At 35.3% G+C, this 25,125-nt stretch overlaps 1 protein-coding gene across 1 annotated transcript in view; it reads left to right on the forward strand.

Moving 5' to 3' along the window:
• Positions 1 to 25,125, forward strand: part of AFF3 (ALF transcription elongation factor 3) — a 434,327-nt gene that overhangs the window by 253,496 nt on the left and 155,706 nt on the right. The window contains exons 9-10 of the mRNA XM_077749191.1: positions 1,178 to 1,214; positions 10,399 to 10,450. Of these exons, the coding sequence (XP_077605317.1) occupies positions 1,178 to 1,214; positions 10,399 to 10,450 (89 nt within the window). The remainder of the gene's footprint in view (positions 1 to 1,177; positions 1,215 to 10,398; positions 10,451 to 25,125) is intronic.

The following is a 25,125-nucleotide window of genomic DNA, read 5'->3' on the forward strand; positions in this document are numbered from 1 at the left end:
TAAAGACAGCTGACAGAATGGGAAGAAATATTTATAAATCATATGTCTGATAAGGGTCTAGTATCCAGAATATATAAAGAACTCTTTCAACTCAACAACAAAAAAGCAAACAACCCAGTTTTTAATGGGCAAAGTACTTAAATAGGTATTTCTCCAAAGAAGATATAAGATGCCCAATAAAAACATGAAAATGTACTCATCATTATTGGTCCTTAGGAAAATATAAATCAAAACCATAGTGAGAAAGCACACACACTAAAGACAGCTATGGTAAAATTTCTAAAAGTTAAAAGAAAATGACAAGTATTGATGAGGATATGGAAAAATCAGAACCCTCATACATGGCTGGTATAAATGCAAAATGATTCAGCCACTATCCTCATCAGGTTGGTAGCTGCTCAGAAAGTTTCATATAGAATTACCCCCCTGTGGCCCTACAAATTCCATTTGTAGTCTGTACCCAAAAGGATTGAAAACAGGGACTGAAACAATTACATACACAAATGTGCTCATAGCGGCACTATTCACAATAGCCGAAAGGTGAAAACAGCCCAAATATCCATTAACAGATGAATGGCTAAACGAACTATTGTGTATATATAGAATTGAATATTATTTGGCCATAATAGGAATGAAGTACTGGATGAACCTCCAAAACATTATGCTAAGTGAAAGAAGCTAGACACCAACGGTCACATGTTTTGTGATTCCATTCCCCAAAATATACAAAATAGATAAATTCATAGAGACAGGATGCAGATCAGTGATTGTCAGGGAGTGAGAGGAGGGGGGAATGAGGAGACACTGCCTAATGGGCAAGGAGTTTTATTTAGTAATGATGGAAATATTTTGCAACCAAATAGAGATAATGGTTGTACAACATATTGTGTACCCTACATGCCACTGAACTGTTCACTTTAAGGTGGTTAATTTTATATTCTGTGGATTTTTACCTCAGTAAATAAAATGTCTACAACACAAAAGGGAAATGGTTGTGAACTGTTTTACCAGAACTGCTTAGCCAACACATTGATATAAAAGTTTCTCATTACAGTAGCTGGTAGATAGAGATCATGATTAGAGATTAGGGTCTGGATGACCAGTAGTAGTCCTCATATTCAACTTATATTTTGAAAGTCAAAATAAGAAAATTAATTGATATTTCTTGTTCTTTTAGGATACTCAACTTGTTTCCTCCGGACACAATAATCCAAGTAAGAAAGACCTCTCTACAGCTTCATATGTGAGGGGTGGGAGATGGAGCGGGAGGGAGGAAGGGAAGATGCATGCAACAGACGGTAGGTTGAGAAGAATTTCACTAAAAAACAAACTCAAGTAGGGGAAAAGAGGACCATTTGTTCAAGTACCACCCAAATGGATAAGATTCAGGGTGATCTTGAGTGCTCCTCCATCTTTATTCAAGGGAAGGAGGTGCCAAACTTAAAATGGTGAATTTCAAAGCAATCCTAGGAGGAAAGAACATTATGTTGTATTATAGTTGGTCTCTAGTACATGTGGAGGGATAAAAACCTTTAAAGACAACTAATGAGTCATCTAAATTGAAAAAAAAATGAATGGGCCAAGAGAACAAATTAGAAGACCTCAAGATAAATGGCCTTAGAATCCATGAAAATGTCATGCCCTCCCCAGAGATAGACAGGCTGTAAGGCCAAGAAGGAATTTTCTTATTGAAACCAGTGTGCAATAAAACACGTTGGTTTTATCATCAAAGAGAAAATCCTATCATTTCATGAAGTAGTGTTTTAATTCTCTTCTTGGCATGAAGTAATTTGTGTTAATATCATCTTGAGCATTAAAAATGCATAAGCTGGGACACCTGGTTGTCTCAGTCGGTTAAATGCCCAGCTTTGGCTCAGGTCATGACTTTATGGTTTGTGAGTTGGAGCCCCACATGGAGCTCTGTGCTGACATCTCAGACCTAGAGCCTGCTTTGGATTCTGTGTTTCCCTCTCTCTCTGCCTCTCTCTCTCTCTCTCTCTCATTCTGCCCCCCCTCTTTCTCAAAAATAACTAAAACATTAAAAACAATATTTAAATAAAAATGCATTAGCTATTCCATCCATGTCATGAAAGCACATTCACAAAGACTGGGCATCACTGTTAGTCTCAAAACCAGCCAGTCAGCTGAGAGCACCCAATTACAAAGCTATGTTAGAACATGAAAATCACTCTGAGCTAGTAAATGTGTCTTTGGAACTGAGGCTCACCCACTGAGCATCTGTGAGGCAGAAGGCTTGAGGAGAAAAGACGTCCAGACAAATGTGTTAGGAAGCTTCAGACTTTTAACACACAGCCAGAAAAAGGACAGAGTGGGGGAATGATGATGGCATAATGATGCAAAAGCAATATCATTTAATTATCCCACCCTCTTTGGGGATTTGCTGAAAGCACAAGCACTGGTGAAGTGGTGAAAGGCCAAGGGACTTGAAATCTAAAGAAAACTATAAATTCACTGGTAAGAAAAGGAATTAGAAGAAATGCCTGATTAAGTCCTTCATGAGATGTGCAGTATCAGCATCTTATGCCGTATGAGCATACTAAAGAACATGCTAGAAAACTAGAGCATACTGAAGAGTTGCCATTACTTTCCTCACTGTTTCTCTCCATTTGAACTTAAGCAGTTCAGAGTAAAGAGAGAACATAATCGATAAATGAATATACTTTCTCTGAGCTTAGAGTTTTTGACATAAAGAACAAAGGAAATAGCTGTTGAGTTTCTTCTATGTTCCAATGCCTTGATGTGTTATTTCACTTAATCCTAACCATAGCCATATAAGGTAGCCATTACCAGCCCCACTTTATACATGATGAAAATGAGATTTTTGAGGGCAGTAACTAACCCAGGGTTAGTTACCATAGCCATATAAGGTAGCCATTACCAGCCCCATTTTATACATGATGAAAATGAGATTTTTGAGGGCAGTAACTAACCCAGGGTCACATGGCTAAATGACTGTATTCCAGGGTCTCTACCCCTAAGACAACAGACTGTATTTCACTACCTTGACCCCTAGAAGGTTGTTTCTGTCATTTCACTGTTGGTTTGAATTCTTGTCCAAGAATTATATACTGTGACTTTGTATGCATCTGGCATATTTTTATGGCATGTCATAAATCCATGTGCTTAAACTACAATTTAGATTATGTAAAGCAGACCCCATCTTCTATGAAATGTGAAGTGGCACCTGCCTTGTATGGTACACTCTCTGGCATTTCATTGTCTAGGGAAATTTGTGATTGGCTTCCTCTTTTCTAGGGGTAGGGAGATTTTCTTTTTAAATAGTCCACCAAAAGCCACGTAAATCTGTAGAAAAGTAATATTACTGTTTAAAAATCTGAGCTTTTTCTATCAATTATAGCATATTTGAAACTTTAGGAGAGCTGATGCCACCGGTAGTTCCTGTGCTGTGTTTTGTTTTTGGTTTGGAATCATTATTGTTTGGAATATTTCTGGAATTCTGACTCCAGTAAATATGTAGAAAACAGAAAAAAAACTGAACTTGAGTGACACCAAACACAAATATGTATGTGTGAATTGACAGACTAACCATCACCACTTTAGGTCAGTGCTTTTTTCCTTTTTTTTTTTTAAGTTTTTTTTTTTTTTTTTTTTTTTTTTTTTTGGGGGGNTTTTTTAAATGTTTATGGGTGGGTAAGAGAGAGAGAATAGTATCTGAAGAAGGCTTCAGGCTCAGAGCTATCAGCACAGAGCCCGACATGGGGCTTGACATGGAGCTTGAACCCACAAACAGTGAGATCATGACCTGAGCCAAAGTTAGACATGGAACCGACTGAGCCACCCAGGAACCCCAGGTCAGTGCTTGTTTCTTTCTGAAACTAGAAAAAGTATGTATGTCAATACTAAGGGGAAAGAGTGTGTGAATTAAAGAGAAATATTTTTAATCCAAATCTTTTAAAATATGGATACTTTAGTCATTTTGTTGAATTACTGATTAATTTAATATTATAAAATTGAAGCTTTTTAAGCGTTGAGAAACTGAAATATTAAAATAGATGATGTATGTCTATGTTTTTTAAAAGTTATGAGAGTGTCCTGTCAAGAGGAAGACTACACATAAGCACCTCTTCCCCTTTCTTTAGAATCTCCATTTAACGAACCAAAAGTAATGGAAGTAAATTCATCATAGCACTGAGAACAAGANTCTAGAATGCAGCCTAGAGAAATGGAAAATACAAAATGGAAGTTAAGAAGCATGAGGGATAGGGGCACCCAGATGGTTCAGTTGGTTGAATGTCTGACCTGGTTTCAGCTCAAGTCATGATCCAGGAGTTGTGGGATTGAGCCACATGTCAGGCCGTGCACTGAGTGTGGAGCCTGCTTGAGATTCTCTCTCTTGGTCTGCCCCTGTTCCCAGCTTGAGCACTCTCTCTGGCCCCCCCAAAAAAAGGGGGGAAAGGAAAAGAAAAGAACATAAGGGATAAAGTGAGGGGTCTAATGTATATTTAACTAGAATTCCAGAAGAAAATAAGGAAACAGAGGAGATATTAAAGGAGAAATGGATGAAATTTTTTCCGGAATTGAAAGACACTACCGCACAGATTGAAAGAACTCAATGAATATTAAACAGGATAAATAAAAAGAGGTCCACACTGGACACATTTATAGTTAAATGAAAAACACAAAGTTTAAAAAAAAAATCTTAAAATACCCTTAAATATCTTCAGAGAAGCAACAATTAGAATTCCAGTTGACTTCTCAACAGTATCAGTGGGATCCAGCAGACAGCAAATTTATAACTTCACTTTTGTGTATGTGGAAAATGACAAGCTGATTCTCAAATTTATGTGATAGAACAGAGCTAAGAATAGCTCAGACACTCATGAAGAAGAACAAGGTTGGAGCCGGGTCTTACCAGTATTAAAAATAAGTACATATTTTTAGCTAAATAATGAAGATAATAATAGACAAATTGAGCAATGAAACAGAAGACCCAGAAACAGATCCACAAATGTATGAAAACGAGATTTATTACAGAGCTGATGATGTAGACCAATTGGGAAAGAATGGGCTTCTTAATAAATAGTACCTGAATAATTGATTATCTATAGGGAGAAAAATGAAATTAACTCCTACCCCACACCATATACAAAAACTAACCCAGGTATTTTTATAAAGACCTAAATGTTAATATTAAAATTACTTAAATATACTTAAAAAGATAATATAGAACATCTTTATGATGTATTTATTAAAATAAAAAAGATGTCAAATAACGGAAACTATTGATAAATTCATGTACATTAAAATTGAGAACTTACAATCATCCAAAGACACCAGAAAAAGAGCAAAAAGACTCCCACTGGGAGAAGTTAAGGAGTGTGTGTGTTTGTGTGTGTGTGTGTGTGTGCATGTATCTATGTGACAGAAGATTTGTATCAAGAAAATGAGTTATTTTCTCCTATGAATTAAAAAAAGAACACAAAAAAATTGTGAGTATTTAAAGAGAATGTCACAGAGAGCAAGCACAATATATCTACCTCATGGTACTCAGATATGCAAACACCACAATGAAATTACATTTTACCTTATTATGTTAGAAAAATCTTTTAAATGTTAACAATAAATTAATTTGGACACCAGTTTAAGATTCTCCAGTAAAGTTAAGAATATATAAGCCTCACATCTCACTCCTAACACATGCACAAAGAAGGAAGTTCATGAATGTGTGTAATGACATCATTCTAATGAAAAAAAACTTAAATGTCCATCAAGGGTCAAATGAGTGATAAAATCATGGTAGATTCTTATAAGGAGTTGCTGCACAACAGTGAGAATGATCAGACCCAACGCTACAATACATCATGATGGCTGAATATAAAAAATCATAAGACATAAAGTAAGTCTCCGAAGAAAGCATACAGTATGATTCCATTTATATAAAATTTAAAATCAGAAAACACTGAAGAATATTTCATTTACTAATAAACACATAGATGGTAAAAGCTGTCAAGAAAGGGAATAATTAACACAAAATTCCATTTCCAGATAGCTGGTGGGATGGCAGAAAGAGGTTTCTGAGTTATTTTTTGGTAATACCCACTTCCTGGCCTGGAAGGTGTTTTCACAGTTAATTCATTTTAATTTTTTAAAACTTCGTGTGTACACTTTCATATACATATACATATTATGTACATTAAATGCATACTCTTTGAACATTTTTTAAGGAAAAGCATAACCTTTACTTGAGACAGATTAACATGTGGCATGCTGAAATGTAAGAATGGGAATACATTTGACTGAAATGCCAGGAACACCAGCCTTCACTTGGGTTTATGACATTCCTTCTGGTACACGTCAAGTCTTACTACTTAGTTCTTTAGTGACTAGTATTTAATCGTATTGTATTATAAACTCTATTATTGATTTGTGATTTTTCTAATTGGCCTACAGGAAATTCCAGAAATTAAATTATTAATTAAATTAATATTAATGAGGGTGATTCATTAATAATTACTAAACAGAATATAAATATTTTAAATCTTGGCTATGTAAAAGGAAACGTATAGCTGTGCAGAGTTGTGTGCAGTGGAGGGAGGGAAGGCAGGAGGGAAGAATAGATGAGTGAATTTCCACATTTCACTTGGTATACAGGACAAGATACTGTCAGTAGTTGATTAACAAAGAAATAGAAGGTTAGGTTATAAATAACCACTAGAGGCACTAAAAGTAATAATAGAACTAGTAAGAATTGTCAGCAGAAATGGTAGTATATTAAGTACCTTATCTCTCAACTTTGATAATGGAAATCATTACCAGTCTAAAGTTACTACATCTAGAAACAAGTATATCACTTAGCTTAGTGGTTGAAGGGCTAACAGAACTGGGGGGAAAAAAAAAAGCTAGCAAAGTCAATACCGTGAACGTGGATTACTTTCATTATAAAGAAAAGTCATAGAGGCGCCCGGGTGGCTCAGTCGGTTAAGCATCTGACTCCGGCTCAGGTCATGATCTCACAGTTCATGGGTTGGATACCCATGTAAAGCTCTGCAGTACCAGCATGGAGATTCTTGGGATTCCTGCTCTCTCCTCTCTCTCTGCCCCTCCCTGCCTGCAGTTTCTGTCTCTCTTAAAATAAATAAACTTTAAAAAAAAAAGGCCATAGTACAGCAACTTTCCTCTGCAGCAGAACACAGCCTAAGGCAGGTATATTTTTATTCCCTTTTCAACAATCTGTAGTCCACCTTGTAGCACAGTTGATGGAGAGTGTGTACTCCAGGAGTGCCATCATGTTACATGTTTAAAGGGCATGAATTAGGTATCATTTATCTTTATCCTTGCCAGAATGCCAAATGTTTGAGTCCTCAATGCACTTATTGGATTAAAAGTATAGCTATTCTAAGTTTTTTAAGTGGCCTATTGAGACCATCAGCTGTTTCATACCTCAAACTGTATATTCATCTCACTGTTGAGTGCACCTTTCTCCTCTTCCTCCACTGTAGCAGGGATTCTGTATTCATGACAGGTCATGAGACAGAAGACATTTATTAAACATGTAGTATGTGTTAAGTACTGTGTAAGGCTCAAGTAGACAAATATGGAGCATCAAACTGAAAGTATGCATATAATATGCATATATACATACCTATGCATTTAAAGGTGTATGCAGATATATATTTCCTAGGACTCATTTTTTGTGCCATCTTCCTCTCTGTAATTCTATTTCCACATGCAAAATAACCACACTGCTCCAGGCCGTTCTTTTATGTACAGCTTCTTAACAATCAATACAGAGATCAGTATAGTATCTATCATGAAAACAGCTGGAATAACCAGGGTGACCCCAAAAAGTCTTCTTTGGTGGCTGCAGGAAAACATCTCCTGAGCACCCAACAAAGAATTTTTTTGCTGAGAATTTTCTAGTATACATTTATTATTTTCCCTTGGGTCCTGAAAAGGAAACTGTGATTCTTAATGGGCTTATGCACCTAAACATTTCAAGTTGACTTCAGAAATTGCATCACCTAAAATTTCAAGATGTTGAGAATTTTATGTTTCATTCTTTGTGAATGGCAAACACAGCTTTAATCCCTGTCTCCATTCTGAGCTCACTTCTCCCCCAGAAAGGTGAATTCATTATCAACACTGAAGTCGCTGAAAATACTCTCTCTAGGACCATCCGTAAATGCCCCGTTTGGCCCCATTGTATCCTTCCTATTCTGTTTTCCCTGTTGCCACAACATAAGTGCTGCTAAGAGCAGAGATCATCAGCTGCAGCTTTGTCCCTGCGCTGATCTGGCCCATAATTCCTGTGGCCTCCAGATCCCATGTGCACCAAGGCCTGTACCCTCTCAGCCTGCAGGTTACCTGACTGCATTGTTGATCAAGGTAAAACATACTTATTCTAACATCCAAATAATTGTCTCTGTTTATAGTATTGATTTCCTGGGTTTTTGACAGAAGTTGTTTAGCAATGTTTACTCTTGCCTGCTGCTCTTGAACCTGCTGTTTTACATTCGTGATTAAGATTGTATGTGGGGTTATTACTGGTGGCTCTGAACTCGGGAAAGTAACCAGTTTTCCCAAATTAAAGGGAAAATGTGTAAATATGTTTGAGAAATCAAACGTCCGTTTAGGTTTGTCTTACATAACGCAGGTGTTACCACTCTTATTTTGGCATTCTGGAAGGAAGCATGGTTACTTAGTGGAAAAATGATCCTGGAAAGAACTAAATTAGGTTACTTTCTAGCACTAGAACCAGTTGATGAGGACTTACATGTCTCCTATATAAGTGCACCACAGACTGGCCTGGAAGACAAAAATATAGTATCGAACTATGAGCTTGAAAACAAGTTTGTTAATTTGCTGCCTCTACTTTTATTTCAAAATGGATTCCTTTATACCAGGGCTTTGTCTAATCAGTGTTTGTTATCAAGGCACTTAAATCAGTTTTGTGGCTTTTTAACAAAGTGACTATCCGTCATGGTTTTTCTGGCACTCTGTAGAAATATTAACCCAGAGTTATGTCTGAGTTAGATGTGTGAACTATATATATAACTGTGCCTTTTTTTCTTCACAACTGTTTAATTTTCTGTAAAAAAAAAAAAAAGAAATTGTAAACTTTACTTTTTTTAAGTTTATTTATTTTGAGAGAGAAAAACAATGGGGGGGGGGGGGGCAGGGAAAGAGAAAGACAGACAGAGGATCCAAAGTTGGCTTCACGCTGACAGCACAGAGCCCAACACAGAGCTTGAACTCACAAACCATGAGATCATGACTTGAGCCGAAGTCAGATGCTTAACTGACTGAGCCACCCAGGTGCCCCTGTAAAGTTTACTTTTGAGTTCAGTTTGGATGATATCTTTGGAAAGTGTTCATCGTGTAATTTAAGGGGTCATTCCTGGGACTAGGTGACCACAAGCTAATATCACCTGCTGACAAAGGGGTCTCATATGGTGCCACTGGCCTGAAGTTCTACAAGATGTTTAGGCCTGACTTGAAAGAGCGAAGCAAAAGCAAGTTGCTACCATCAGGCCCATTTCTTACCACTCACAACCTTCTCTAGGCTTTACTCAACTATTAGCACCACACAGCCATCATAACCCTAGCCAACTCACACTTGCAATCATGACCCTTCTCTTTCCTTCCCCTAGCCTCAGGGAAATAAAAAGAAGCACCTTACAAAATGAGAATGCATGGTTCAAACCCTCAGTGGCCAAGGATCTAAGAATTACAGTATGTCTATTGCTAGAAGAATTTTCCCTTTAAAACTACAAAAAGTGAACTGGTTCCAGACTCCCTTAATTAAAACCTATTAAGTGTTTGATGACCACAAACCACAGAAACATTTCTTTAGCTAGACTTTCAGATGGTCTGGAAGGATTTCTGGTTTATGTCTTATTCTGCATTAAGTCAGGGTCCCCAAAAGCTACCACCAGGGCTTTCAGTGGGGAGATCTTGGGGATCTTGTAATCTGTCAGTGTTCTGTAAGGTTCTCTCTTCCACCTTCTTATGGAATCTGACCTGGTTGTGTTAGCAAAAGGGATCAAAGATCAAAATACCTTGCATGTTAGAATGGTAATGGAGTTTATTTTCTTAAATTTTCTGTAAAATGAAGTGGAAGGAAACAGGTTCCATCTGTAAGATATTCATCTTTTGGCAAGGTCTCCACTCTGAACCTCTGGTTGTTTGCAAACAGCTCCTCAGTACCTACTCACAGATCCATGCCTGGGTAATTGTAATACATAGAAGAAATTACTTGCAAATCCAGTTCTCAGACAATAAAAAGATGTTTTAAAAGCCTCCTGCTGCACATTTTGAAAGATTTTTAATAGAAGCATGGAAATATATTTAATCTATCTTAAATCTTAAAAACCGTAAGACTCACATGTTGATATTATTTTCTGCTTCCTTTTTAAGAGAAAGGTGATGCTGAGCCAGAGAGTCCTGACAATGGCACATCAAATACATCGTAAGTCTTCTTTCCTGTTTCTATGTATATAATATGCCTCTAGTATGAAACAGTGCAAGAATCTCATAAGAGTAATAATAGTAATGGAAGGGAGCCTGTGGTTCTCTTTCTCATGATGATGTCTTTTTCAGTTCTTTTGGGTTCAGGCGTATTTTGAGGTCTTTCTTATGCTTCAGCACAGTAAGAGTAATCTTAAAAATGGAAGTACTTCTCCTTATAAAATAGAAATGTAATAAGATTTCAGGGTGTGTATCATTGGAGAGAAAGGAGGCAAACCCTTTAGAATTTGGTTGGAGATTTTCAGCACTGTCCTAAATAACTGTGTGACTTTTCACACATACTGGGAGATATTCTGTCGTACACACCTGTGAAGTACCAATATCATTTTAAAAGCCTCACCTCTGAATTATGTGAAAAATACGATGATGAATATCTCTGGAATCTCAAATTTGTTATGTTTTTGAATTTACAAATGCAGTTATAAAAACGTAAGAAAAAGCACGTAGAAGGCATGTGTTCCTCACTCTCTATTTTTGTCTTTTTCCTCTCAGTACTCAAAGAATCCAAATGTATTTTAATGATTAATTTGATATCAAATTTATATCCCAAAGTTTAAATAAAATAATTCACAAGCTAACAAATTACTTTAGCTTCACAGGAGTCAGTGAAGAATCTTAAGATTCTTTATTTTTATCCCTCTGAGGGGCAAGATAAGTTTTCTCATTATAAGACAGCTTTGTGAATTTATCTGTGTGTGAGCCAGTGCTCATATTACTCAGCATCTAAGATGCTATTTATTAGAAATCACATCTTGTGGTATAATATTATTAAATGTCTTATTTTGTCCAAGATCTGTTTCTCATTCTAGGAAAATCCTTTGGTGTGTATAGGAGGGCTATATATTTCAGAAAGGATATAATTATATGTTTGTCTTTCTTAAAATATTACCCTAAAAGTTCAAAATGGTTCTACTATCATAATTTCTGATGATATAATGAATGTAACTAGTCTTAAGTGGTTAAAATAGTACTAATTTTTAAATGTTTGCACTGCAAAATATGATGGGAAAAGAGTTTTAATGCCATCTGGAGGCATTCTAGAGAACTGAAAAGGATAGAATCATTTCAAAATTTGGTTCTTATGAATAATATTTGAAACTGGATAAGAATCAATACAACTAGAAGCTATTTGGGAATAAGTTCTATAATTTTATAAAAATGTGTATTATTATAGAAACAACAATTTTTCAAATGCTCATTAACAAAATCATTTAAAAAACAACACAACATATAAAATGTTTTGAAAAACTGCTAACATCCCACATTTAATTTTATAAATTTTAAAATTGCACTTAATACACACCCCAGTTTTGTTAATGCAATTTGATGTGTCATTAGTTCTTCTCTTATGCTTTCTAAAAAGCCTATTCTCTAAAAAAAAAAATTGGTTTCCATATGTTAGTTTCTTATTAAATATGTTGTTTGAGGAATTCTTTTAAACCCTCTGTAGATGCCAGAATGGTAAAAGCTTGAAGCATCACCCCACATTCATCATCTACCTCACATCTGCCTCTTGAACTAGAAATAGCAAAAGGAAATCTTAGGTTGAAAGGGTTTCTCTTTAAAAAGTGGAGATTCCTGAACTTGAACTCTCCAACCGGTTCTCTCGTAATTGGGCAAAAGGAAGAACATATTATGAACAAAGAGCAATGACTCAGGATGCCTGAGATTTGTGTAGCATTTTATATTCTCTGTGTAGTACCTTATTTCAGCTTTACTTAGATAGACAGGTAGGGCAAGAACAATATCCTTATTTTATATACAAGGAATCTAGGATCAGAAAAGTCATTTGACGCAAGTGAAAAAATTAAGACACAAATCAGTTATTTTGCTTTTTTGCCCAAGTATCGAACTGAAGGGGGAGTAGATCTTAGGAGACAAAGGAAAGTCTTGAGTCAGAATCAAGTTGAAAAACTGTGATCAGATTATTTAAGTGGTACGTGTATTAGTTTGCTAGGGTTACCATAACAAAGTACCACAGACTGGGCACCTTAAACAACAGAAATTTGTGTCTCATAGTTCTGCAGACTGGAAGTCTAAGATTAGTCAGTAGGGTTGGTTTCTCCTGTGAAGAAAGTATGTTATCCCAGGCCTTGTTCTTTGTTTTACAGATGGCCATACTCCCCGTGTTTCTTCCCATAATCTTCTTTCTGTGTATGTCTCTGTGTCCAAATGTCCCCTTTTTATAAAAATACCAGTTATATTTGATTAGGGCCCACCCTAATGGCTTTGTGGTTACTTTAATACCCTTATAAAGACCTTGTCTCCATATAAGGTTACACTCTGAAGTATTGGAGTCCAGAACTTCAACATATAAATTTTGTGGGGAAACAGTTCAACCCATAACATTAAGGTTCAGAACAACCAGAAGGATACAGAAGTCAGGTCAGGAGAATGGGGAATGTATAAATGCCAGGAGATGAAGCAAGGTGAAAAAAACCCAAGTAAAACAGACTAACAGTAATGAGCTCCCTGGTTGCTGAAGGAGTGAAGAAGGAAAGCAAAGAAAAGTATAGATAACATACACACAAAAACATGGGAAAAGATAAATCTTTCACAGTCATGGTTTAGTGAGACAAACTCAGCTTCAGTAATGCTTATACATTCATCTGTCTGTATAATTTACTGGCCCTGTAATGAAGCCATTATATGGGTTTAAATTATAACATTTAATTGGGAGTGTCCTGACAGGGAGCCCATTTCCTGAAGAAGCATCTTTCTTCCTCTGCCTCTCTTAAAAGCAAGAAATCAGCATTATTTACAATGGCCAAGACACGGAAACAAACTAAGTGATCACTAATGGATGAACTGATAAGGAAAATGTGATGTACACACACACACTAGAATATTATTTGGCCATAAAAAAGGAAGGAAATCCTGCCATTTTCAACAAAAGGGATGGACCTTGAAGGCATTACACTAAGTGAAATAAGTCAGACAGAGAAAGACAAATGCCATATGATCTCATATATACGTGGAATCTTAAAAAAAACAAAACAAAACAAAACAAAAAAACAGGTTAACAGAATGGTGGTTGCCAGAGATATGGGCTGGGGGAGTGAGGAATGAGCAAAATGAGAGAAGGTGGTTAAAACGTACAAATTTCCAGTTGTATAAGAAATAAATAATGTACAGCATGATGACTATGGTTGATAGCACTCTATTCTATATTTGAAAGTTGCTAAAACAATAGATCTTAAAAGTTCTCAAACCAAGAAAAAAAATTATAACTATGTGTGGTTCTGGATGTTAACTAGACATTGTGGTGATCATTTCACAATGTATACATATAGGTGACCCCTGAATAACACAGGTTTGTGTTGCACGGATCTGCTTATATGTGGGGTTTTTTTTCAATAAATACAGTATAGTACTATAAATGTAATTTTTCTTCCTTATTATTTTCCCAACATTTTCTTTTTTCTAGCTTACTTTATTGTAAAAATATAGTATATGATGCATGTAACATACAATATATGTGTTACTTGACTGTTCATGCTATCAGTAAGGCTTCCAATCAGTAGTACACTATTAGTAGTTAAGTTTTGGGGGAGTCAAAAGTTATATGTGGATTTTTGACTGCACATGGGTTGGGGCATCAACCACATTGTTCTGGGGTCAACTGTATGTCAAATCATTATGCTGTACACCTGAAACTAATAAGTAAATAAAAGCAGGAGATTAATCATAAGTTTTAGATAGTCATTGCCTGGTAGGACAGAGTAGTCTGGATAATACATGAGGATTCCCTCAGAATGTATTATTTAATTATCTTATGAATATTTGTAAAGACGAAAGGTATAATTTATTCTTAACACACATTCACACACACACAACCTATAAGTTAATATTTCTGTGAGAGAAATTTATGTCAATAAATTATATCAATAACTGGGGCACCTGGGTGGCTCAGTTGGTTAAGCATCTGTCTTCGGTTCAGGTCATGATCTCACAGTTGGTGGGTTCAAGCCCCACATTGGGCTCTCGGCTGACAGCTCAGAGCCTGGAGCCTGCTTCAGATTCTGTGTCTCCCTCTCTCTCTCTCTGCCCCTCCTCTGCTCATGCTCTGTCTATCTCTCAAAAATGAATAAACATTAAAAACAATTTAAATTATGTAAGTAATGGAAGAGATTATATTGGATTACCTCTCCTGTGGATAATTGTTATAAACTCTGGACAAAATATTTTTTTAACTATCTGAAGGTATAGATGCTGACTGAAAGAAGGCAGGCAATGTTGGAAATTTGTTCCTTGAAAGAAGGAAATTGGACTGAGTGAATTGGACTGGGTGAGATATGCATTTATACAGCTTCTCCCTGAGGGTTCTTTCAATGTACAAAAAGCAACTAGAATTCAAGGAGAAAGCCACAGTCATATTTGCCTGAAGTGTCAGAAAATGGAGTTCAGTGCTGCCAGAGTGGATGGGCTTAAAGGGGGGAAATTCCAGAAAGCAAAGAAACCTCAGAGGGTATATGCCTTCATAAAAGATTAATCTTAAAACTAAAGACAAAACCAAAATGGATTAGCAAAATGTAACACTAAGTTACCCACAAGTTTCAGGCGATCAGCTAAGAATATGTCTGAAAGAATAAAAAAAGTCAACATTATTTAAAGAAAGAAAACAGACTCTAGAGTCTCTATAATATATCATTGACAACATTTATTGTCTAACCAAAAGATAAAAGATATGCAAAGAAATAGGAAAATGTGATCCAGAATCAAGAGAAGACATTGTCTATAGTAGACCTTGAGATTACCTAGGTGTTGGAATTTTCAGATAAGAACTTTCAAGAGTCCATTATAATAGGTTCAAAGATGTAAAGGAAAAAAACATTTTCATAATGACCAAAAGAAGAGGAATGGAAGCAATAAATGGAAATAGAAGTAATAAAGAAAGACCAAATAAAAATTCTGGAACTGAAAAGAACAATATTTGAAATGAAAATTTCACTAGATAGCCAGTAAGAATTATCCAGTATGAAGAACAGTGAGAACAAAGATTTAAAAGCAAGGAACAGAGCCTCAGTGCATTATGGGGCAATATCAAGTAATCTAATGTACATCTACTTGGAGTCCCAGAAGGAAAGGGCAGAGAAAAGAAATTTTAAAAATATGTGAAAAAAAAATAACTGAATGCTTCCTAAACTGGGTGAAAACATTAACTTACAAATACAAGAAGCTCAGCTAGCTGTAAGAAGGATAAATACATATAAAACCACATCTTGAAACATAATCATAAACTCCTAAAAGATAAAAATAAAGAGAAACTCTTGAAAGCTTCCAGGGAAAAATGACATATTATGTGCAGGGGAATAGTATACAACTAACTGAAGGATTCCCATTAGAAACTTCAGAGGCTAGAATACAGGGCACATCTTTAAAGTGCTGAAAAACAAAACAAAAAGAAAACCAAAAAGATAAAGAAAGAACTGTCAGCCCATAATTCTAAATCTAGCAAAAATATCCTTCAAAACAGAAGGTGAAATAAAGAGTTTTGAATACACAAAAACAGAGAGGAATTTATTCCATTAGCCCTGTGCCGCAACAAATGAAAAGAAAATTTGTCAGGCTGAAAGGTAATAAAATCAGATGTAAACTCAGACCTATAAGAAGGAAGTATATACTGGAGAAAATAAATATATATGTAAATATAAAAGAATATTTAATGTAAAAAAACATTGTTTTGTGGTATTTATGATATACAGGTGACTGTTGAACAATGCAGGGATTGGGACACTAAACCTAATGCATCAAAAATCTGCATATAACTTTTGATTCCCCAGAAACTTAAGTACTAATAACTGCTATTGACTGCAAGTGTTACACATAACATAGTCAAATAACACATATTTTTATATGTGTCATAAACTGTATTCTTACAATAAAATTAGCTAGAGGAAAATTATTGTTAAGAACATCATAAGGAAGAGAAAATATATTTACAGTATTTATTTTAAAAATCTCATATTAGTGGATCTATTCAGTTCACACCCTTGTTGTTTAAGGGTCAACTGTATATATATATAATATAAATGACAAACATTGCACAATGAATAAGAAAGTGCTAATGGAATGTAAGAATCTTGTAAGATTCTTACATTTTATCTGAATTAGTGTAATATTAAATCTAATTTTGGTGATAAGGATGCATAGCATAATACCTAGAAAAAACACTAAAAACAAATACTTCCAAAAAACATAGCTAAAATTAAGTCATTGGAAGAATTTAAATAAAATACCAAAACTTAATTTAAACAAAATAAGAGAGGAAAGAAAAACCAGAAAGAAAAACCAGAAGGTATCAATATAAAAGAAATAGGAAAATAGTAAACCTAATACCACCACGTGTATCAGTAATTGCATTAAATGTAAAATCGACTAAAAACTCCAGTTAAAGGGCAAAGACTGTCAAACTAGCATAAAATCAAGGTTTTCTGCCTTGATCTGTCTACGAGGTACACAATTTAAATAGAAAAACTCAATTAGTTTGGAATGCCAGATTAGTTAGTTGAGCATCTGATTCTTGATTTTGACTCAAGTCATGAGCCCAGGATCATGGGATTGAGCTTTACTTTGGGCTCTGCACTGAGCATGGAGCCTGCCTAAGATTCTCTCTCTTTCCCTCTTTCCCTCTGCTCTTCTTCCTCTCTCTCTCTCTCTCTCTCACTCTCTCTCTCTCTCTTTCTTTCAAAACAAAACACAAATAGTTTGAAGCCAGAAGATGGAAAAGATAGATTGTATAAACAGTAAGCATAAGAAAGCCAGTGTTAACACTATTAATATTGCCAAATAGACCTTTAGACAGAGTTTTATAGGACATATAAAGTATATTTCATCACACTAAAAAGGTCAGTTAACAAGAAAACATAACAATCATAACTATGTATGCATTTACTAACAGATCTTTAAAGTATATTTAAAAAACTGACAGGACTACAATAATAGTTACAGGTTTTTAACATCCCTTTCTTCAGCAATCAAAAAAATTTAAATATTAGCAAATATATAGAATATTTGGACATATTAACCACTTTGACCTAATTGGCATTTATAGAACACTACACCCAACAAGTGCAAGTTACATAATCTTATCAAGTACACACAAAGCATTCACCAAAACAGACCTTATTGAGAGCAATAGAAGAAATAACCATAGGATTCAAATCTTACAGAGTATGTTCTATGATCACAGCATGAAATGGCAAAGGAATAATCTAGGTATTTGAGAGTTAAATAACACTTCTAAAAAGTCTTTGAGTTAAAGAATACATCACAAGGGAAATTATAATTTCCCTTTAACTGAATGAAAATGAAAGTACAATTTATGAAAATTATAGGATTCACTAAAGTAATAAACACAGCAAAAAAGTATGCAGCTTCATTTGCTTACATTTTAAAAAGAACAATGTTGAACATCAATACTTATGTTCTCACTTTCAGGAGCTAGAAAAAGAAGCATAAATTAAACCCAAGATAATTATAAACATGTACATAGTAAAAAATAGGAGCAGAAGTTAACAAATAATAGAGAAAATTAATGAAGCCAAAATTTAGTTCTTTTAAAAGGTTAATAAAATTAACAAACACTGATGATAATAATGAAGAAAAAAGAGTGAAAACACAAATTACCAACATCAGCAATGAGGAAGAGGGGACATGAACACATACCCTATGGAAATCTTAACAATAGTAACTAGATATTATGAACTATTTCTGGCCAATCAGTTTGACAGTTTAGGTGAAAGTCAAATTCCTTAGCCACTCAGGAGAACAGTTTGGAGGTTCCTCAAAAAACTAAAAATAGAACTACCATATGATCCAGCAATTACACTATTAGGTATTTATCCAAAAGATACAAAAATACAGATTTGAAGGGGCACATGCACCCCCATGTTTATAGTAGCATTGTCAACAATAACCAAACTACAGAGAGAGTCCAAATTTCCATCAACTGATGAATGGATAAATATTGGTCTATATATATATATATATATATATATATACACATATATATACATACATATACATATATATATACATACATATACAATGGAATATTACTCAGCCATCAAAGAATGAAATCTTGCCATTTGCAACAATGTGGATGGAGCTAGAATATATTATGTTAAGCAAAATAAATCAGAGAAAGACAAATACCATATGATTTCACTTGTATGTGGAGTTTAAGAAACAAAACAGATGAATATATAGATAAGTGGGGAAGAGAAGAGAGGGAACTAAACCACGAGAGACTCTTAATTATAAAGAATGAACTGTGGGTTGGCAGAGGGAAGTGGGTGGGGATGGGCTAGATGGGTGATAGGTACTAAAGAGGGCACTTGTGATGAGCACTGGGTGTTGTATGTAAGTGATGAATCACTGAATTCTACTCCTGAAACCAATATTGTACCATATGTTAACTAACTAAAATTTAAATTTAAAAAAATAGTCAATTTCCTTGAAAATACACAATTTACCATAGCTGCCGTAAGAAGATTTAGAAAATCTGAATGCCTCATTACTAATTTAAAAATTAAATTAATAATAAAAACTTTTCCACCAAGAACATTCCTCCAGGGCTACATGGTTTCATAGGTAAATTCTATCAAAACTTTAAATTATGCCAATGAAACACCAACAAATAAACTACCAGTCTTACACAAACTCTTTCAGAAGGTAGGGGAAGAAAAACTATGCAGTTCATTATATAAGGCCTGTATAACCCTGATACGAACATCTGACATAAACCTTATAAGGAAAGAAAGTAATAATCCAGTATCCCTCGTAAACATTCCAAAATTCCTTTAAAAATATTATCATGTATAATCCAGTGATATATGAAAAAATATGATTAACTATGACTAAGTGAGTCATGGTTAAGTGGAGTTTATCACAGGCCTGCATGGTTGAACAGAAAAATTGATTAATGTATTTTACCATATCAGTAGAATAAAGGAGAAAAACCACATATGATCCTCTACATAGATGGAGAGAAACCATTTGGCATAATTAGCACCCATTCATGATTTTTTAAAAATCTCAGCATACTAGGACTGGAAGGGAACTTAATCTGCTAAAGGGCATCTACAATAAAAAAACCTACTGCTAACATTTAATGATGAAACACCAAACACTTTCTGCCTAAGAGCAGAAACATAGCAATGATGTCTGTGCTTATCACCTCAATTCAACATTGTACTGGAAGCTCTAGTCAGTGCAATAAGACAAGAAAGGGAAAAGACAGACATAAAGATTGAAAAGAATGGTTGTTGATACAGAAAATCTTCAGAGATCTAGTAAACAATTATTAAAATCAATAAATGAATTTAGCAAGGTCAGTATTCAAAACTCAGTTGTTTTTTTATTTATTAGCAATAAGCAATTAGAAAATGAAATTTTAAAAGGATTTCATTTACAGTGACATAAAATAAATAATAAATCTTGCAAAAGACATGAGGCCTGTACACTGAAAACTGTAAAACATTGAGGAGGAAAATTTAAGACCTAAATAAATGGACAGATATTCATGAATTGGAAGATTTGATTATGTTAACATGTCAATTCTTTTCATATTGTTCTATAGATTCAACACAATCTTGGTCAAAAGGCTAGCAGGACACTTTTCTAGAAAATGACAAGTTGACTCTAAATTTTTATAGAAAAGCAAAGGACCTAAGTAGCCAAAACAGTCTTGAAGAACAAGTTTGAAGGCCTTATAGTTCCTGATTTCAAGACTTAAAAGCTGAAGTAATTTAATGTAGTATGGCATTGACATGAGGACAGGCAAATCAATGGAGCAAAATAGAGTCTAGAAATAGACCCATACATATATGGTCTGTTGATTTTTCACAGACCAAGCAGTTCGGTGGGAAAGCCTAATGCTTTCAACAAATAGTATTGGAGCAACTGCTGGGGAAAAAATATGAATCTCACACCACGTAAAATTGAGGTGGATCATAGACCTCAATATAAAGCCTGAAGCTATAAAGCTTCTAGAGGAAAACATAGGAGAGTATCTTCACATGCTGGGATAGGCAAAGATGTCTTACAGAGGTCACAAAAACAGACAATAAATATAAAAGAAAATCCTGATGAACTGGGCTTCATCAAAATAAAAAATATCTTCTCATTAAAATGACAAGGCAAGACACAAACTGGGAGAATATATTTGCAATACATATATCTGACAAATAATTTGTATCCAGAACATATAAGGAACTCTCACAATTCAATAACAAAATGATAAAGTAACAAGTTTTAAATGGGCAACCTCCTCAAACAGACAAAAGAAGATACGCAGATGGCTAATAAGCAGCTTAAAAGATGCATTTCACTTTAATGACTTAAAAGATATGTCAATAACATTCATCTTCGGGGGGGTGCCTGGGTGGCTTAGTTGGTTAAGCGTCCGACTTTCGCTTGGGTCATGATCTCGCGGTTCGTGGGTTCGAGCCCCGCGTCAGGCTCTGTGCTGACTGCCAGCTCAGAGCCTGGAGCCTATATCAGAGTCTGTGTCTCCCTCTCTCTCTGACCCTCCCCTGCTCACGCGGTCTCTCTCTCTCTCCTAGAAATAAATAAAAATATTAAAAAAAAAAACAAAAAAAACCATTCATCTTCAAGGAAGTACATATTAAAACCACAGTGAGATACCACTATACCACTGCTACAATGGCTAAAAAGTAAAAGACTAACAACTCCAAACAGTGGCAACGATATGGAGCAGTTGGAAGTCTCATGGATTGCTGGTGGAAAAGTAAAATGACATAATCATTTTTGAAAACCATTTGGCTATTTCTTATACACATATTTATTGCATGACCCAGCAATTAAACACATACTTATTGTATGACCCATCAATTCTATTTGTAGGCATTCATGCAGGAAAAATGGAAAATATGTGTTCTTTAAAAGATTTGTACAAGGATATTTTAGTGACTTTACTCATGATAGTCAAAAACTAGAAACAACCCCAATATCCATCAGCTGGTGAATGGATAAATAATTGTGGTATAGGGACACCTGGGTGGCTCAGTCAGTTAAGTGTCCAACTTTGGCTCAGGTCATGATCTCACAGTTCGTGGGTTCTAGCCCCGCATCGGACTCTGTGCTAACAGCTCAGAGCCTGGAGCCTGCTTCAGATTCTGTGTCTTCCTCTCTCTCTCCTGCCCTTCCCTGCTCACACTGTCTCTCTCCCTCTCTCAGAAATAAATAAAACATTAAAAAAAATAATTGTGGTATATTCACACAATTGAATACTTCTCATCAAAAGTCAACAAACTTCCCAACTTGATCTGTAGATTCAATGTAATCCCAATCAAAATTCCAGCAAGTTATTTTGTGGATATCTACAAACTAATCCTAATGTTTATATGGAGAGGCAAAAGACCCAGAAGAGTCAACACAGGAGGAGAACAACAAAATTGGAGTACTGAAACTGCCCACTCCAAGACTTACTATAAAGCAACAGAAATCAAGACAGTGTGGTATTGGCAAAAGAATAGAGAAATAGATCAATGGAACAGAATAGACCCACATAAATATAGTCAACTGATCTTTGACAAAGGAGCTAAGACAGTACAATGGAGCAAAGTCTTTTCAACAAATACTGCTGGAACAGCTGGATATCCACATAGAAAAAAAAGTGAATCTAGACAACCCCTCACAAAAATTAACTCTAAATGGGCTACAGACCTAAATATAAAACACAAAACTATAAAACTCCTAGAAGATAAGATAGGAAAAAACGTAGATGACTGTGGGTATGGTGGCAATTTTTTAGATACACCACCAAAAGGCATAATCCATGAAAGAAATAATTAATAAACTGGACTTTACTGAAATTAAAAACACCTGGTCCATGAAAAACAATGTGAAAAGAATGAGAAGATGAGAATAAATAGCTAAGTCAATGTCAAGTAGATAAGACTGAGAGAAAATACTTGTGAAAGACACATCTGATAAAGGATTGGTACCCAAAATATATAAATAATTCTTAAAGCTCAACAATAAGAAAACAACCCAATTTAAAAATGGTCCAGGGATGCCTGGGTGGCTCAGTCGGTTGAGTGTACAACTCTTGATATCAGCTCAGGTCATGATCTTACAGTCATGTGATTGAATGTTTTTTAAATAGGCCATAAAAAGATGAAAGATGAAACATTAAAAGATGCTCTTATACCATATGTCATCAGGGAAATACAAATTAAAACAATAAGATACCACTATTAGAATGGTCCAAACCCAGAACACTAACAAGTGATATCAAATGCTGGTGGGGATTTTTTTTTTTTTTTGAGGCCCAGAGGAAAAGCAGGACAAGGCAGCACCCAGCAAGGTACAGAATTACTTGGTGTGTGTGGCGGGGGGAGGGGGAGAGCTTCTGTGCTGAGACTTGGGAGTCTAGAAACATGCACAAGGGACCTTCACTGAGGCCCAGAAGGCCCTAGAACAGTTCCATTCTGCCTTTCTGAGTAAAATGAATGAGAATTCATTGCTGGTGGTTGTTTATGAGGGGCTGGGGAATGACTGGAAGGGGTCATGATGAATTTTCTGAAGTGATGGAAAGGTTCTACTCAATTTGGGCTGTGTAATATACAGTTTTGATATACAGTTATCAAAACTTCACTGAATTTTATACTTAAGTTCTGTGCATTTCGCTGTCTATAAATTTTACCCCAAGTATTAAATAAGAACAAAATTAATATTATAGAAAAGATAAATTTATGTGACAGTTTTTCTACCCAATGATAATAATATCTGGCCTATTTTGAGCTTTTACATTGACCAGGTACTCTTCTTAACACCTTACATGTTTTATCACCTCTAATTTTAAGCAAAAATCCAATAACACCCTCTTTAGGCAAATTGAGGTTTCTGCTTTATACAGCATAAAGTGGGCAAAGCCAGGATTTAAACTCAGTTCAGACCCTGTAAGCCAAGCTCTTAGCCATTGTCCCACTCTGCTGCTGTCTTAGAGCTCTTCTGAAGTTTCTCTGGAGACAATAACCAAGCCAGGGAGAGCAAGCAATTTAAGTAGTGCCTGCAGAGGAAGAGTAGACTGAGATCCTGCCAGATTATCATCTGCACTAGAAAGGTGAAATATGTTCATATCAACAAAAAAGTTCTAGGAATCATGAGCAATTGGAGATTCCCAAGATATCATGAAGGCCACAGTTTGGCATGGTCACTGTGCTTGCTTAATCCAGAATTGCCAACCCCTGACAAATCTAGTCTCAGATGCGAGGTCAATAGTGTAGGTGTGTAGAAGAACCTTGAGGCAGGACTCTTCTACATTTGTAGATGACCCTCATTGAACAAAGCACCTTAAAGACTGCATGAAGATTTGAAATCACTTTTATAAATTAAAGAAATAGGGTCAAAACCACGTATTCAACTCCTAGGGGAAAAAAATAAACAAATGAAGCAGAAAGAGAATGAATGGCCCATCAGGTGTGCACATGGTACAGTAAAAGACTTGGAAATTATTATCTTGACTCACGCAATGTTCTTTCTCCAAAGTTAATACAGTAGTTGAAGTTAATATATAGAAAGTGCCAGTTACCTAGTAGACATCCAATAAATAGCTATTACTGCAATCATAACAGGATTCATGACTTATAAAAGATGGAAAACAACGCTGTCTCAGCAGGTGGTAATGATCAGGGCTCAGTTAGAATTTTAATCTTTCCTTAAAAAAAAAAAAGGAGAAAACTGAGGAAGGGTTAAGGGCGATAAAAACAAAAGTTTCAAAAGGTCTTTTGGTGGAGCTGAGGTGGTGCAGTCAGTCTATTCCAGAGATGCTAACCGAAATGAGCTCTTCTCCAAGCCTTCAGATAATAGGACCATACGCAAGGAGTACATGGCTTTACCTCTCCCCTATAAACAATGCATGACCTGGAGGAAGCTAAAGAAGTCACCACTGACTTCTGTTTTTAAATGTCTTGGAAGATGTGACTGTCATTGATTGGTAGAACAGAATGGGCCTAGATGATATCCAAGATCCTTTTCAGGTATATAATGTCCAACTCTATGAGTCATTTATAAAGATGAAAGGTGAAATATGTTCATATCAATAAAAAATATTTGTCTTTGTTCAGGCTACTATAACAAACTACCTATGCTATGTCCTCATGTGGAGGAGAGCAGAGAGAGAGAGGAAGCAAGTTTTATTATATTCCTTCTTATGAGGGCATAAATTCTAATTACCTCCCGAAGGCCCTACTAATACCATCACTTGGGGGGTTAGAAAGTCAATATACAAATTTTGGAAGGATGTAAACTATCCATGACCGTATTCATTAAAAATTTCTTATTCCCATTGTAGAGATATCTTAGAAAATGTTAAATTTGGAGGAAAAAGTGTACAGAGACACAATTGTATGCTAAACACAAAGGAATCTATCATTTATACATGTGCATTTAATAATAAGGTTACACAAACTGATCATTATAATAGGTTCTGGAAGTTGAGAGATCAAAGTTGATTTGAGAACTGTTACTGAAAGATGGTTTTTTGGTTTGTGTGGTATTTTTTTAAGAGAAGTTTGAAACCTTCCTGACATTTACTTTGGCCGTAGCAATCCATGTCTAAAATAATGAACTGTGGCTGTTCTTTCA

This window comes from Crocuta crocuta, unplaced genomic scaffold (genome assembly GCF_008692635.1).
Source record: "Crocuta crocuta isolate KB4526 unplaced genomic scaffold, BGI_CrCroc_1.0 scaffold118, whole genome shotgun sequence".
NCBI classification, from domain to species: Eukaryota; Metazoa; Chordata; class Mammalia; order Carnivora; family Hyaenidae; genus Crocuta; species Crocuta crocuta.